Genomic DNA, 17468 nt, shown 5'->3' on the forward strand with positions numbered 1-17468 from the left:
ATAATTCATATCATGAGAAAGGCTTCATCTTGAATTGGAATCCTAGAAAGGTCCCCGAAGAATTTTAGTGAACACAGTTATTCCACTTCTTCTACTATGAACGATTAAGAGCAAGTGCACCGCAATTTGGCAAAAGGCAAGGGCAAAATGAGATGTTTTTCCTCTGCATTTCAGTTTTTCTATGCACCGTGAATGACAAGACTTTTGCCTCTCAACCATCTATTCTAGGGTTTTTTCTCAAAAATCTATTCTAGGGTTAATTATGATCTTCCCAATTTTGCCCTTAATTCATGCCTCTGGTCTCTATCTCTCTCTTAACAGGGTAATAAGGGCAAAGAGGGAAAAGAAACTTTGTTGCCCAACTTGATCAAGAGTCAACAATTGTCAGCAGACTCGGTTGATCAATTTTAATCGGGCAAAAAACTAAGCATTGCAGGAATTTTGTACGCAAACACGGTCTTGCCCAAACACGGTCTTCCCCCCCCCCCAGTACATTTACTCTTAGATAAGGGCTAAGAAGCACATACATGCCACCTGAGCTGCGTATCACATGTCCGACACGGACACGTTCGGATACGTTTGGACACGCAAATTGATTTTGGACACGGTTTGGACACGCTGTAATACGTAATGGACACGCGTGTGTCCTGTTTGAACACGCAATTAAGAAGGACACGGTGGGGTATTTTTGTCCATATAAAAATCTTAGACCAAAATCCTCAATGCGCGCAGTCTTCTAGCTCAGGTCCATAGCAGCTACATCAGATATCGTCCCAAGCCTTAACTTGTTGCTTCATAGACTCTATTGAGTCCTCGTGGTTCCTGAGTCACCCAGATTGAAGAAGAAAAGGGCGAGGTCGGCGACAGAGGAAGAACAAAGAAGAAAGGGAGAAAATTAGAATCTAGGTTTGAGAAACTGAGAACGAAATTGAATTCACTTCTCTTTTTTTTCACCAAGTCATCGAAACCCAGCAACAACAGCTCCTTCCTTTTCTCTCATCCCCAAATACCCAAACACCTTTCAGTCTTCTTCTTCTACTGTAAGTCTCTTTTCTCCTATGTTCAGTGTTCTTGTATTTTGGTTTGTTATCATAATTTGGGGATTGTTTTTAGGGTTCAATCTCTCAATTGGGTGATTGTGTGTTTAGGGTTCAGGGTTATTGATATTCAATGTTTCTATATAGCTTCTCTCTGTTTCTAGCTAAGCATATTATTTCACAAGATTCGTAGATGTTATCCTTTCGCTCTATTTGTTATTCTATTTATAAAGATAATGACAGTAGAATGTGTTATTGGTAAAAGATTATTGATACTTTACACTTATTTGAGAGATAATTGCTAAAGTATTCTGACTCTATAAATGTTGATTTTTGTAGATTTCAACAGATGGATCCTTCTGAAACTGGGCAAAATGCAGCAAATGTTTTTTGTAATAAGAAAACAGGTAAGGAAAAATTATTATATTCTCGTAATATTAATGATATTGGACTCGCAAGGACTCTGATATTCATCTGGAACTACCAATGTTGTAGGTGAACGCATGTTAGAGGAGGAGAAATTGAAAGCAGAAAAGAAACTTGATGAAAAGCCTAAGGTATGTTGGCACTCAGTGAGAGGTCCTGCTTGATTTTCATGATTTTCTATAAGTATGTCATTGGCTTCTCTCCCCACTAGTTTTAGTTATGCCATATACTCTAACTGATATTGTGGGGTGATTAGTTGTGTTATGGTTTAATTTAAGCTTGATTTCCATAAAACATGAGTCTTGCACATCTTACTTAATGGTTGTTGTTGTTGTTGGTGGTGTATCTTCATGTAATAGGAGATAAAGTTAGAATGGGGTAAGGGCTTGGCTCAAAAGCGGGAAGTTGAAGCTAAACTAGAAGAATTAGAACGTGAGAAGGAGAAGCCATTTGCACGGACTAGGTTAGTTATAATATTATTCCCTTTACAATCCTCGTGAAGAGAGTTCTATTTTGTTGTTTCTCTTGAGTGGTTGACAATCCAATATTATATCACACATCATATTCATAATTTTATTTTTGTTTGCTAGTCTTAGTCTAGTGGTAATGATTAGGTTTTATCTGTGGGATTCCTCATTTTTTCCATATGCCATTCTTTCTCTCACTGTTCTTATTGTCAACCTTAGGGCTGGCACACATTTAAATTCTTTGTTAGGTCTTTTAGTTCCACAAAATTGGAATATATTGTTCTTTATAAAGGTCTTTAGTTATTTCCTGATTTTTGACAATCATTTATGTCCAGTTTCTGCTTTAGTCTACAACTCTCTTCTCTTGAAAATGTACAGACATGTAATCTCAATCCCTATTTGTATTAACAGCAGCATCTTCTGTTTGCAGGGATGATCCAGAACTTGACAAAATGATGAAGGAAAGAGTAAGATGGGGTGACCCCATGACACATTTGGTACAGGTAATCTAAGAATCAGTCACTATTGAAAATTGTACTGATATGTACATACCTGCCAGACTAAAAAATGAGATATAATATTTTGGCATTGTTTGCTGTCGTATGCAAAAGAAGTATCCTGAAGCAGTTCTCCCGAAGCTAGGGGATAATGAGAAAATGAAGGAATCTGGATTTATCATCTCTCAGGAAATTTCTGCTCATAACTGGTTAAAAAGAGGATTTAATGCTGCACCAAATCGGTATGGTATAAGACCAGGGACATTGGGATAAAGTTGATCGCAGTACTGGTTGGTTATTCACACTCTGCATTTAGAACTTGGTTTACTTTCAACAAACTCTGGTTGTCCACGGGCGTTATGCTTTCAGGCTTATTAATTGCTGCTACTCTTTTGTTGCAGGATATGAGAAGCAATTTTTCAAACAAACAAACGAGAAACAAGCTACTCAGGTGGAGGCTTATCTCTGGTCCGTGGAAGATTTATATATATATATATATATATATATCTTTTAAAAAATATTTAATTAATGTGTCTGTGTCCAACAAAAATTTCATGTGCCGTGTCCGCGTAATGAATTGTGTCCAATACGAACTCTCGTGTCCGTATCTGTGCTACATAGGATAAGGGTGATTGCCAAAAGCCGCAATGTGATTGGTTGCCTTTTGATCGAGAGTCAAGTCGGGTGTGGCGGGCAATCATAGTTTTTCACTTTCACTTTGAACTACAACATGCTTGAAACCCTAGCGAGGGTGTAATTAGTGATCATGAGGCGCCAAATAAACATCAACGTACTACGGAGTAACTATTCTATGTACCCACCATACCACGTGACACTTCTATGTGGTGTACCACGTGACACTTTTATGTGGTGCACCCAGCCAATCATATCACGTCGTGGTATAATTAACATGCACACAGTGAAAATGACAAAATTTTATTTACATATAAGTAACCAATCAGAAACAAACATAGTAAAAAATGGACCAATAACAATAAAAAGGTACGCCACGTGGGATATGTGGAGGGTATATATAAAAATTTCTCCGTACTACAACATATAACCTTTCCATTTCGGCATTTTCATTTATCAAATATGAGAAATTAACTACTTTTTTTTCTTTTCGGGATTTCATCTAGTAGACAATATTCAATATAGACAGACAATGTATATGTAACTTTTTTGTTGCCCTCTAAAAGTCCACATTATTGGATATCATACGCATGAAAATTGCTAATATATGGTAATGGGAAAATGAAAGAAGGTGTGTTGCAACTTATTCTCTGTGGTCTTGTGGATTGATCTAAGCCTTTAAGAACATCCACACTGGCGAGCACGACGAGAGGTGGTGCTCGAGCATGGAATAGGACTGCTCGGGTTTGCTCGAGCAAACCCAATTTTGAGCTCGCACTGGAATCCATGGTGCTAGTCAACCCAGGGGTTTTGCTCGGGCAATCGCTCGATCGCCTAGCGGAGCCCACAACACATCGATGACATCATGCACTTTTTTTTCTTCTAAAAGCTAGAAACAAAAGTAAGAAAAAATATTACGGATCATTGAATGGATGACACGTGGATTACCGGCTAGGCCATTCAAACTCCAATGGTTTAATAGATCTTGACCTTCCACTTTGAATCAGAAATTTCGATCAAATGGTCAGGATTCATAGGCAACAGCTACTATTTGATCAGAACGGAAATAAACCCCAAAAATAGTTTAAAAATCCCAAAATTTTCAAAACTCTCCAAATAAATTTTTCTATAAATACTACTTTAATTTTTGATCAACTCACACCAATTTGTGCACAATAAATTTCACATCTTTCACATCTCCTCTCTCATTTCATTTAGCATTTTTTCCAAAACAATGGGCACCCATTGACTTCCTTCCGAAGGTTTACAAATGTGCATCTCTTTTGTCCGTCATAGAGTTGATGAATACGACGGTAAAAATTGTGGGAGACAATTCATGCTGATTTTATGCAAAATTGGGAGCTAGCATAAGGTGAGAAACCTCCGAATGAGCCGAGGACCCGAATCGCGCTCGCTTCTCACTACAACAAGTGCAAGCTACTCTTGCAAAAATGAGGCGAATGTTTGGGGGCGTCACGACAACGTATAGCTAACAGCACTTCGTTAATGGACGAAGTAAGTTTACATTGTTTAATCATATATTTTAATTTTTATTTGATTATATGAATTAAATTATGTAATTTATATATCTAATTTGTTTAAATATGTAGCATTTTTTACATTATTTGTTTTATCCAATTTGTTTAAATTATGTAATTAAATATGTACCTAATATAAGTTTTTCATTAAGAACGACAAGCTCAATCATGTTAGTATAATGCCAAGAAGAAAAAGTTTACACACTTAGAATGTTGAGAAGTGGTTAATGATCATTCGTCTTTTGTTGTAGTGCTATCTACTATTCCATCTCCATATGCAAGTAGTTACGATGCTACTCCTTATGTAACCAAATCATCTCCGACCATCACTTTGAATGACGACCAAGTGAATGAGACACCTCAAAGCAACACGGCAACTTCCTCGAGTCCACCTAGACCAATGGGAACCAAGGCGGCAAAGGAAGCTAGGCGCCAAAAGAAACAAGGTAAGACTACTATTGAGCAACGAGTTGAGGTTTTGCATACAATTGCAAGTGACCAAGCATCATGGCACGCCAAGAGGCTAGCACATAATAAAAGTGAGCTTAATTATTACGCGGAGTACATAGACATTCAAAAGCGGAAGTAAGCAAGGGCGGAAGAAGAGTTACAATTGAAGAAACAAGAGAATGATACAAGGATCATGACAATGGATTTGGAGGCTATGACCACAATATCGAAAATGTATTTTACCAAGAGAAAACTAGAAATCCTTAATGAATGAGGAGCAAGTTAAGATCAACCTACCGATGAAACATATTCATATTGTTATCACCCAAGTCGCGTGCTATTTCCATGATAGTTATAGTATTGTATTAAATTTAAATTTTCGAGAAAGAAAAATGCAATGTATTTATTAAGATGAAATTGAAATACACAAAAAATTAAAACACATACTTAAATTACGCACAAACTTAATAATTAAATACAAACGGAATGAAAATACATAATAAAATATATTTAGAGTATTTTACATTTTTCCACCCTCCAAATGTGTTTCACCAGGTCTCTCTTGAGCTCTCTATGGATGTAAACGGATTCGATATCAGAAACACGGTCGTGAAACCGTTGTATATTGGCTTCATCTCTACTTATTGGTTCAAAACGAATTCGATTCCCTTGTACATCCACTGGCCCATCATAAACTCGAAAAGTCGTTGATGAGTTTTGCAAGTTTTCTTCTTCATCATCCTCCACGTACTCTTTCTCAACAATCATGTTTATGAAATATAATGCAAGCTAACATGATGGTAGTCATTATCGATTTGTGGTGCATTGTACAACTATGACGTATAATTGCCCATCGAGATTGCAAGATGCCAAAAGCCCTCTCCACATCTTTCTAGTATGGCTCATGTTTCTTTGCAAAGAGTTTATCTTGCGGCGTCTGGGGATTGTAAATTGTTTTGAAAAATGTAGAGTACCTTGGATATATTTCTTCCACCAGATAATAAGTTGTCGAGTATCTCTGTCCGTGGACTTCGTAGACGGCAGTTGGGCCTCTTCCGACAAGGATCCTGAGAACACATTTGATAGGTGGAGCATGTTAATGTCATTCTTAGCTCCAGGACACCCAAATAAAATGTACCATGTCCACGTATCATACAAGGCAACCGCCTCCAGGATGACCGTTGGACGACCCCTTCGCCCCGAGTATGCCCTTTGATAGTTGGTTGGGCAGTTCTTCCACTCTCAGTGCATGTAGTCGATGCTTCCAATCATACCTGGAAAGCTTTGGCGTTCACCTTTAGTAGTAGTTGTGTGAGGTATGCCGGTGTTGGACTACAGAGGTATCTTGGACCATAGAGGTGAACCACTTGCTTGCAAAACTCCTTCATACAATGGAGGGTAGTTGATTCTCCAATCCTTATAATTTCAGTACATTGATATGCGACTGACCCGTACACCAGCATTCGTAGGGCCCATATTATTTTTTATTGGGGAAGTAGCCTTAGCAAACTAGTGGCGTCTTCTCTTTGGTGCCAAGATTGGTCGTGGTTGCAGAGGTCTGTCATGATAATGGTTAATCGGTCTTTACTTATCATGTACCTCTGGCGAATGTCTTGCGCGTCGAAAATTGGACATTCAATGAAGTAATCTTTCATGAGATTATGTCCCCTAAATAGCCTCTGACGTGACTTATTTAGTTTTTTACTGCGACGTGAACCGATTGGCCGTGTTGGTTCATCGTCGTGTTGTGCTTCCGCCATGATCACCTGATTGACGAATTATTGCTCCATATGGTCATCCTCTTCTTGTTGATGTTGTCTCCGTCTGAAAAAATTGTGAAGCTAAAAGGATTCATTGGTGCATGAACAAGGAAATGTTGCTAAGTGTTTCGATAGAAAGATCTTAAATCTACTCTGATTCTTCACAATGGTGTGAGTATAAAATGAGTGATATTAGACAATTATAGCCAATTGGTCTAAAATCTCGCCGGAAATCCGGTCCAATTATTTTGCCAACAATGACACGTGTCAATTATCTATTAGTCTAAAATCTATCAGAAATCTTGTATAATATCAAGTCGATAACGACACGTGGCACATTATTATTGGTTGTAAATATATCCGGTAATTTTTTTAAAATAATTTCACAACAAGACAAAATTGAATTGATCAAGCAAATTGTGAATAGGTGTGTGGAAAAATCGATTTGCTTGTGCAAATTTTGAAACCAATTTGCTTGAAGAAAAATTTACTTCCGCATCCACCATTTGCTTGAGCAAACCTATTTTATAAGTGTGGATGCTCTTAGAGCAAATTTGCTTATGTACCCACCTATTGCTTGAGTAAAATGAATTTATGGGTGCACATGGTCTAAGTAGAAACTTGACATCATGAAACAGTGAAAAATGGCAAGAAAGCGGTTCCATGAGTTAATGTTCTAAAAATAGGCGGCGCCTAGGCGCCCGGAGATCCTTGGCTGCCTCGATTTTTGGCCGATTAATCCTCGATTAATCCGATTAATCCCCGATTAATTCGATTAATCTCCGATTAATCTTCTGGGCGCTGGTTTTTAGCTGTCCGCCCAATTAACGCCTAACGTTTTTAGAATTTTGGTTCTATGTGGTTGTAAAACGCAGTTTTTTTTTAACAGAGTTGAAAAACGCAGTTGACCGCCGCCGGTGCTTGCCTACAACATTTTTTTAATTCAACGTCTCCAACTTTATATGATGGTCGATTAAAAATGCACAATAACGTGTATATATAAAAGTATAATCGACTGAGTCGCTGTGCTGGTTAGATATAGCAGTACCCGCGGACCCGCCGACTGTCCCTCCTTCGTTTTCGATTTTCTTTCTTTAATACCTTTCAAAGATTTTCTCATGCTCAATTGACTTTTCCGCTCTGAAAATCAAACTCGGTGTTTTTATCCCCCTCTCTCTCTTTTATCCATTCTCACTCCATGGCTTATATATACACTCCTCTAATTTCAAAGCAGATATATCAAACCCCATTCTTTCCATTCTTGACTCAAGTCGCACATTCTTTTTCAGAATCAGTTTCATCACTTTCATGTACTTGAATTTCGTATCGATTTTGTCTGTTTGGTTGAGTTTCTGAGTAGAGAAATGGAAAGCCGTCAGGAGGATCGAGCTTCCGTGGAGAATATCTCCGACTCCGAAGTCATGGCCAGAGCCGAGAGGAAAGTTTTCAGCGGTCCTCTAGGCTCGAGCTCATCCTCTAGGGCTTGGAGGATCAAGAGCTTGGATAAGAAGAGGACTAGTACCAGCACCGAAAACGATGACGACGAGGCTTACGTGGAGATAACTCTCGACATCCTCGACGACTCGGTGGCTGTGCACAGTGTTCAGGCAGCCGGAGGTGGTGGCCACGAAGATCCGGAACTTGCCTTGCTGGCTAAGAAGACTCTGGAGGGCAAGAAGTCAGAGTCGTTCCGGTTGTCGCTCCTCCGAAACACGTCGACGCACATAAGGCAGGTCTCTCAGGAACTGAAGCGTCTGACTTCATTCTCGAAGCGAAACTCCGGCGCCGGCCGACGCGTCGACCGGACCAGGTCCGCCACCGCGCATGCTTTAAAGAGCCTCAAATTCATCACCGCCAAGGCCTCTACCGCCAACGGCTGGGCCTCCGTTGAGAAACGCTTCGACGAACTCACCGCCAACTCCAATGGCCTTCTCAACTATTCTCTCTTCGGTGAATGCATAGGTACATACCTTATCAATTAATCATATTCAATTAGTTGACTAATTATACATGTCGTATTCTTTTGCTCATTAACTAATTAATTTGGTTTTGGTGACGTAGGAATGAACAAGGAGTCTAAGGAATTCGCCGGCGAGCTTTTCCGGGCGATTGCTCGGAGACGCAACATTAGCGGTGATGCCATCAACAAGGCAGAGCTGAGAGAGTTCTGGGAGCAGATTTCCGACGAAAGCTTCGACTCTAGGCTCCAGACTTTCTTTGACATGTACAATTTTTTTTTTAATTCTTCATAATGTAGTTTGGACTTAATCTCTAATCTCCGGCAATTTAACTAGTTTTTATATCAACTAATCGGGATTATCACTTTCCATGCAGGGTGGATAAAGACGCGGACGGAAGAATCACTGAAGAAGAAGTCAGAGAGGTAGGTGACAGTGGTCGGCTAGTTTGAATTTTTTAATTACTTGACATTGTCCAAATAATTTGTTCTTCATTTATATTAATTGCTCATGGAAATTCGGATCCAGATTATTAGTCTCAGTGCTTCCGCGAATAAGCTCTCCAACATTCAGAATCAAGCTCAGGAATATGCAGCGCTCATTATGGAAGAGCTTGACCCAGACAATGTTGGCTACATTATGGTATGTTTAGCTTCATGAGTACAATTATTTAATTTATATTTGAAGACTTTGATTCTCTTGTTTGACAGTGAAATAACTAATTAATTAACAGGTTGAAAACTTGGAAACATTGTTGCTGCAAGCTCCGGTGCACCACTCGGTTACCGTAAGCGATAGCCGAGTTTTGAGTCAACTACTGAGTCAGAAGCTGAAGCCAACACAAGAAAACAACCCAATTACAAGGTGGTACCAGAAGATAAAGTACTTCTTGTTAGATAATTGGCAAAGAGTTTGGGTTTTGATGCTATGGATTGGCATAGTATCGGCTTTGTTTGTGTACAAGTTTATTCAGTACAAGAACAAGGAAGCATTTGAAGTGATGGGGTATTGTGTTTGCATCGCTAAAGGAGGAGCAGAGACTTTGAAGTTCAACATGGCACTGATTCTGTTACCGGTTTGTCGAAACACGATTACCTGGCTCAGAAACAAGACCAAATTGGGGGTGGTAGTCCCGTTCGATGATAATCTGAACTTCCATAAGGTCATTGCAGTAGGAATAGTCATCGGGGTTGGATTACACGCCGGAGCGCATTTGACGTGTGATTTTCCGAGGTTAATTCATGCCACGGAAGATCAGTACGAGAGCATGATACCGTACTTTGGTGAAGATCAGCCTAAGAATTATTGGTGGTTTGTGAAGGGGGTGGAAGGATTGACTGGGATTGGAATGGTGGTGTTGATGGCCATAGCTTTCACTTTGGCAACTCCTTGGTTTAGAAGAAACAAGTTGAACTTGCCAAAGCCGCTGAAGAAATTAACAGGTTTCAATGCCTTTTGGTATTCACACCATCTATTTGTTATTGTCTACGCTCTCCTCATAATTCATGGGATTAAACTCTACCTCACTAAAGTATGGTACTACAAAACGGTAAGTTCATCTCATTCAATTGGTAAAACGTTCATGTTATTTTTAGTATGTATACCTACTGTATAGACTGTCGATTCTCTCATGCATGTCATCATGTGAATGTATATGAGAGGTTGGTGTTGCATTATGATGACAATGACTCTACCTCTGCGGACTTGCAGACATGGATGTATTTGGCAGTGCCGGTTTTACTCTATGCTTGCGAAAGGCTAATTAGATTTTTCAGATCAAGCATCAAGCCAGTCAAGATTCTCAAGGTAAAAAATAATTCCAAGTTAGTCTCATTTTCCGTTACACTTGATTTAGTTTCTTCATAAATGTTGGTGACACAATGTGATATATATATATATATATATTTAATCATTGAAGGTTGCTGTTTATCCGGGAAATGTGCTTGCACTGCACATGTCTAAACCGCAAGGTTTCAAATACAAGAGCGGGCAGTACATGTTCGTCAACTGCGCCGCAGTTTCTCCATTCGAATGGTAGGTAACAAGAGATTTGTTGTCACATTTCACAACTTCACATTGTGATCAGAACTAAAGTATTGAATTGAAACAGGCATCCATTTTCGATTACCTCTTCACCGGGAGATGACTACTTAAGCGTCCACATTCGAACACTCGGGGATTGGACTCGGCAGCTCAAGACCGTTTTCTCATCGGTAAATCAAACACATTTGACCTTTACTACAACTCATTTCATTTTTATCTTGCACGATCTCATTGTTATATATTTTTTGTATGAATTGGTCACTGTAGGTATGTCAGCCTTCAGCTGCTGGTAAAAGTGGACTACTCAGAGCTGACATGCAAGAAGAAAACAACCCCAGCTTTCCCAAGATCCTAATCGACGGTCCATACGGAGCACCAGCACAAGACTACAAGAAATACGACGTCGTGTTGCTGGTAGGCCTGGGAATCGGGGCCACCCCCATGGTCAGCATTGTGAAAGACATCATCAACAACATGAATTTCTTGAAGAACAAGGAACTCGACGAGTACGCAGTTATGGACGATATACTAGAGAGTGGCAAGGCTGAGAGCAATAATGACAACAACACCAGCAGCAGTGGCAAGAGCAACAAGAGCAATAAAGGGTTCAGGACCCAGAAAGCTTATTACTATTGGGTGACGAGGGAACAGGGCTCGTTTGAATGGTTCAAAGGGATTCTCAATGAGGTGGCAGAGATGGACGAAAAGGGTGTGATCGAGTTACATAACTACTGCACCAGCGTGTACGAGGAAGGTGATGCTAGGTCAGCATTGATAGCTATGCTTCAGAATCTCCACCATGCCAAGAATGGCGTTGATGTAGTCTCCGGTACTCGCGTCAAATCTCATTTCGCCAAACCTAACTGGCGGCAAGTGTATAAGAAGATCGCACTGCATCACCCTGATAGCCGAGTTGGTAAGCGCGCATTATTGCTAATCTTGCCTCTATAATTATCCCAAAGTCCCCAGGAATCAAACTCATGGATCTTCTTTTGTTTTTGTTTTTGTTGCGCAGGTGTGTTTTACTGTGGGGCACCGGCACTAACAAAGGAGCTGAGGCAATTGGCGCTGGACTTCTCTCACAGGACCTCCACCAAGTTCGAGTTTCACAAAGAGAATTTCTAGACGATCGAGTATATACTGATTATTAGCTAGCACATTATCTGTTGTATATGCTTAGATGACCTAATGCCTATGTAAGTGAATCAAACAGTTTGGTTTTGGATGAAGATGATTAGATTAGGGAGGACGATTCTTTGTAAATTGTATTGCAGCCAAAGTGGGAAATAAGAGGACCACACCCACTTGGTGGTGGGTGAGTGCCTGCCCACGAGTAGTACCATAATTTGAGCAAAGTGGCCAAGAAGAAGAAGGAAAGGACCCGCCGCAGAAAGTGACCACCAAATAATGGAGATATGGTGATGGTGTGTCAGCCTGAAAAATCACCACACCAGCCACAGCAAGAAGTATCCAATTACTTATATATAACAATACACTCTTCTTTAATTTGTGTTCCCTTGGATCTTATTCTTCCAAATTTTAGTGAATTCTTTACTACTGTCCATGTTTGTTCTATAATTGAATTGAAGAGCGAAGCAGATTTGAGTCTCTTTATTTATGAATTGTTTCACTTTGCTGATGACATGCTTACGTACAAATTTGTTGAGCTAAACAGCAGCCCCTAAATGATGTGATTCTTTGAAAACGCGTGCAGTAGGACAGTGAATATGAGCTCCATGCTTTGATACAGCTACGTGACACCCCCATATATATACTCTGAAGAAGATTATTTGGTCTATGAGATTTCTGCCGTTGAAGTTGAATAAATGTACTCTTCGATTATATCGACAATGTCAATTCAGTGATGCTCGAGTGTTCGATCACTTCATGCATAAGTCTTAACCTACCCGCCAAACACTAACAACCACTAGCGATCGGTACTAAATACATGCATGAGCAAAACAAAGGGCCAAGCTTAGATTGAAAGTGGTTTTGAGGTACACATTATCTTGAACTGAATATACATACCCGGCCACAACCGGCGCCTTGTTATAGCGATCTAGCTTTGGTCAATTTTTACGGTCATACAGAACCTTTTGGTTGGAAAATACCGATTTGAATAATATTGGCAACTAGCTTAAGCTTAGCTGGGGAGTCTGAAGGAGAAGAAATGTACATTCAACTTGTGGTCGGTATAGAATTACATGTTACTTATTACGTAGGGAATAAAAATATGATTGATAACCGGAGAACCAGAGACGGTGGAGTTCGCTTCATAAAGTTCAGATGGAAAACTAAAACTCGAACAAATTAGGGGACAGTCGCATTATTACTAACTAATGACCATGTACTTTGCAGTACGTACGACGATTGCATGGGGTTGAGAAAGGCGAGAGCAGTACGTCCGTACTAGGTTGGCTGAGAATCCTGAGATCGATATCCATGATCGACAAGGGTGTACGTTGAAATTGAACTGCAGTCTGCATATCCCTGGATTCACCAGTTCGTACTCGATAAGTTCAGATGATCACTTCTCCACGTTAATTTTGAATTTATTTCCTATAATTAAGATGCCTAATTAGTCTTAAACTATCCTCCTGAACAAAGCCTCAAATACGTGCATGTAATAGCTGCATGATCGATCATCAGCACATCAACAACCCTAGCAACGTACTCTATATCGGTGAAAACAACGTAATTAATTCGATCTATGTCAACTCTTGGAATGAATATTAGAAATGCATGTACATTCTTAATTTTGATGGGAACCCCAATCCTTTTGATTGTATCTTTGTTCAACTTCAGTTTTTTTTTATCGTATAAACAACTGATATGTTATAAAAAAATCTGGTATAAGTCGAACTCACGAGTTTGTTCAACTTCAATTTCTAGCGTGCCACACACATGTATAATTTTTTTTTGTTCTTTGGAGGAGGAATACTATTTTTGCCTTTAAAAAAAATTGATTTCTGCCGCGCGCAGAAGTGGAACAAATACTCTTAAATGAATATTGATGCCAAGGTCAACACACGATGTAAGACTCGAACTTCATGCTATGGCATACCTATTCTTTGTCGACAAAAATTACACCATTAATTGGTATACCTACCCTCCAAACACTAATTCGGCAGCATCACGTATACGCAACCCTTTTGATAATTCAAAATATGCATGAAAAAACCCAAATCATTCAATTCGTGAGGAAGTATTATCATATAGGTACAATACAGGTATATACGTTTGAATTGGCAAGCTTCAAGCTTAGTTGTGATCGTATTTTTCTACATGTTTTGGTTGGTACGATTTTGTTTTACTGGGGGCTGATTTCTTCCACATTACATACAATTCAAAAAGTAAGATTATATACATTTCAAAAAGCAAGATATAATAACTTACTTTTTGGCATCCTTAACTAAATAAACTGGTCAATCATGATTGTTATAAATTATAAGGACCATAGGTCCATAACCAATATAACAGTATAGCTCACATCCTTAACTAAATAAACTGGTCAATCATGATTGTTATAAATTATAAGGACCATAGGTCTATAACCAATATAACAGTATAGCTCACATCCTTAACTAAATAAACTGGTCAATCATGATTGTTATAAATTATAAGGACCATAGGTCCATAACCAATATAACAGTATAGCTCACATCGCCATAGTTCGTACTAGGCCTGTAAATTAAGCCCAAGGCTGACGAACATATCCAAATTTAATCCAAAAAATGGACCGCGGGCCGGTTCGGTCTAAATTGATGGGCGGACTTTATTTGGCCACTTTTGGAATTGGTAGGGTATGTGTAACACTTTTCAAGCTCTAGGCCGACCTAAAACACTGCATATATGGTATATTATTAGGCAAACCCGTAACCTGGCCCATTCTCAGCCCATCTTAGTAATAATTGGTTTTTTACTTTACATTTAAAATATTAAATATTAAGAATTAATTATATGTTGGTTCAATTGACAAATGTGTTATTCATATAGAAAGAGGTTCATGGATTCAACTCTTATCTCTATCAAATTTTTGTAAATGAACATTAAAATATTTTATTATTTAAAAAATCGCGGGCCAAACGTAGGCCGGGTCATGGGCATGCGTTTTAAGCCCAAACTTTATTCACCCAAAATGTGGGATCGGGCTTTTCACATATTGTGATTAGAGCCGGCCCTGCCCTGCCCATTTTACATATAGGACATAAAAGGTCATGGGCCGGGTAGTATGTGGGTCTTCATTTCTTAAGACCGGACCGATCATGCCCTGCCCATTTAATAGGCCTAGTTCGTAGCTAGCCTATTAATGGCTTACGTATGTACATACGTGAATCAAACAATTTGATCAATTGTGCAACATATTATTACATTTCCATTTTGTGTATGGATTATAAATTTGGGTTATAATAATTGGTTGTCTGAGTTGTATTGAGAACTCAGAATTGATCCGCTGTTACACTTTAATGATTTCGATTTATTTGAGATTATTTTGTGTTTAACGACTTTAGAATTTTGAGTTTTTAAGCTCGAAATTTTGGGGTCGTTACAATTATTTTCTGCTTAATTTAGTTATGAGAATAACTAATTTTAAATTAATCAGAAAATATATATTGATTTAATTATACAATTAAATAAATTTATTATTTTAATGTCATTAAAATATTCTATAAAATAGAAGCCTTGGCACTATAAATACCACTTCCAACATGAAGAGAATGAGACTTGAGCAGAAGAGAGAAAATCACTTGAGCAAGATCACTCTTGAGAAATCCCGAATCTCCCAAGTCCACGAAGAATTATCAAGGCACCAAATCGCTCGTTTTTCATCAAATCCAAATCCAAACTTAAATTATCAAGATCAAGTTCATGTCATTTTTTAGCCAAGTTACATACATAGATAGAATTAGAGGAGTTCATAAAGATCGTAACATCGCGTTTAATTATCAATAAATTGCATTTTATTTATATACGTGTCTGCACTCTTATTTGTTTTCAGATTTTCATTCTACAACATACCCAGCCTTCTAAGCCTTGATGTGAGGCCTCGACCCTCAAGCTCACTCTTAAACACAAGCGTTGCAAAAGGTAAATGATTACCAGAAACCAAGAACCAATTATCACTAACGTGCAAAGTGACATCCTATGCTCTTTAGGCATGAGAGTGAAATCCGTGCGTCAATTGATAGATCATCATCTTTCATACTGACTTGTTATTATGACTAGTGGGCATGCTGAGTTTGGGTTATCTTTTGGTTTCCATTACTTTGGTTGTGGACTTGTGGGGTATTTTAAGACTTTAAGTGAGGCTTCTTTGCCCAAACATTTCTTACAGCTTGTCAAAATTGTTAAACGTAACTAAGTTTGATCACCCTAAAGGGCACAAGCTTATGGGCATTTCGAGTGCATTTTGCTATAATACCACATATATGGCAGCAGTAGCAGATCCTTGTGCGTTTGCAGTCGACATCATTTATATAACCTATGATGGTCTGTGAGGAATCGACATCGTAGGAGAAATTCAGTGTAAGGAATCGAATTACTGAATTAGTTCTGTGATGTAATCTCTGTTAAAAGAAAACACTTCTTTAAATTTCATTTCTGGGTCAAGATGTTTATTTTACTAATTTTGCGTCATCTGAATGGAATGCAAGGGCAATGGTATAATAATTATGATGCTTCACGCTAGCACAAATTCTATTCAACATTGCCGAGGTGCATAGTGGCTATATTGAAAAGAGGGGGTTGTAAGGTAGGCTACCAGTAGCAACAATATGAACAAAGATGGGATTGTTCGACACCATTTTGATCGATCTTTCAATATGCAAGCAAAGCTGGGAATCCTGGTATTGTGTTCCCAACATTAGAATTGATGAATAAGAATTATGAGGGGCTGAATTCTGCAACATGATAGATGGGGGTAAAGTTCAAAATTCCAGCAGATACAACTGATGCAACATATATAGATAATCACCATGTATGTGATGAGGTCTTTCAACTTACTCCGCAGTAAACATTACTATGGTACATTTCTCTTCCTAGGGACGAGAGAGCATAAGATCTCTGACAGCGTCCCAATAGCACCCATCATACAGATCAAATAATCTTGAATTCATGATAAACGTTACAAAGAACTTAAGAAAGGAGAGAAACAAGACCTTACTGGTAACAATCAATATAGAAAATGATCCAATGCAATGACATAGACTAGTATAAGTATTCTCACCACCATAACATTGATTAATGAGAGAAGATCTATATCGAGTTACGTTTGTCTGTTATTACTATCAGAAGACCAGTATCAACTATTCACCCTTTTTCAGGTCCTTGTTAGCAGAGCCATTGCCGTTAGTAGAGTCGTTTGAAAACTCACTGGAGATAGAGACGATTCAGTCACTAATTTTTCAGTAGAATACTTCTTAATTCTCAAGGAAATAAGAATGCTATATCGACATAATTCCTAATAAAGGGAAAACATACGAGACATTTGACATTTTAGAATGACAATATAAACACTTAGTTTTCACTAACAAAACCAGTATTAAGTATTAACATCCAGTACGTATTACCATCCTCCGACACACTTAATAAGTACATATCACTACGTTGTCCACGTAAAAGACAATCGGTACCCTTCTTACGATCATCTTAGTAAGAAT

General features: G+C 38.6%; 2 protein-coding genes across 2 annotated transcripts; both read left to right on the top strand.

The window, feature by feature from the left end:
• Positions 1-1386: 1386 nt before the first annotated feature.
• On the top strand, positions 1387-2452 carry LOC126792331 (uncharacterized). The gene is made up of 4 exons (XM_050518783.1): positions 1387-1444; positions 1533-1594; positions 1823-1926; positions 2361-2452. Exons 1-4 carry the CDS (start codon positions 1387-1389, stop codon positions 2440-2442), a joined length of 306 nt encoding a protein of 101 aa, XP_050374740.1. The 3' UTR covers positions 2443-2452.
• Positions 2453-7981: 5529 nt separating this feature from the next.
• Positions 7982-12407, top strand: LOC126790196 (respiratory burst oxidase homolog protein D). Its single transcript, XM_050516351.1, has 10 exons — positions 7982-8770; positions 8870-9032; positions 9143-9191; positions 9295-9408; positions 9500-10315; positions 10477-10572; positions 10685-10800; positions 10877-10979; positions 11077-11725; positions 11825-12407. Exons 1-10 carry the CDS (start codon positions 8173-8175, stop codon positions 11932-11934), a joined length of 2814 nt encoding a protein of 937 aa, XP_050372308.1. The 5' UTR covers positions 7982-8172; the 3' UTR covers positions 11935-12407.
• Positions 12408-17468: the final 5061 nt, after the last annotated feature.

This window comes from Argentina anserina, chromosome 4, assembly GCF_933775445.1.
Source record: "Argentina anserina chromosome 4, drPotAnse1.1, whole genome shotgun sequence".
Lineage (NCBI taxonomy): Eukaryota > Viridiplantae > Streptophyta > Magnoliopsida > Rosales > Rosaceae > Argentina > Argentina anserina.

What these genes read in the sequence shown, in the direction of transcription:
- LOC126792331 (XM_050518783.1), top strand. Translation starts at nt 1,387, where the DNA reads ATGGATCCTTCTGAAACTGGGCAAAATGCAGCAAATGTTTTTTGTAAT. An exon ending in AACTTGATGAAAAGCCTAAG is followed by an intron (nt 1,595 to 1,822) that starts GTATGTTGGCAC and finishes TTCATGTAATAG; the next exon opens with GAGATAAAGTTAGAATGGGG. An exon ending in AAGCCATTTGCACGGACTAG is followed by an intron (nt 1,927 to 2,360) that starts GTTAGTTATAAT and finishes TTCTGTTTGCAG; the next exon opens with GGATGATCCAGAACTTGACA.
- LOC126790196 (XM_050516351.1), top strand. Translation starts at nt 8,173, where the DNA reads ATGGAAAGCCGTCAGGAGGATCGAGCTTCCGTGGAGAATATCTCCGAC. An exon ending in AAGTATGGTACTACAAAACG is followed by an intron (nt 10,316 to 10,476) that starts GTAAGTTCATCT and finishes GCGGACTTGCAG; the next exon opens with ACATGGATGTATTTGGCAGT. An exon ending in TCACCCTGATAGCCGAGTTG is followed by an intron (nt 11,726 to 11,824) that starts GTAAGCGCGCAT and finishes TTTGTTGCGCAG; the next exon opens with GTGTGTTTTACTGTGGGGCA.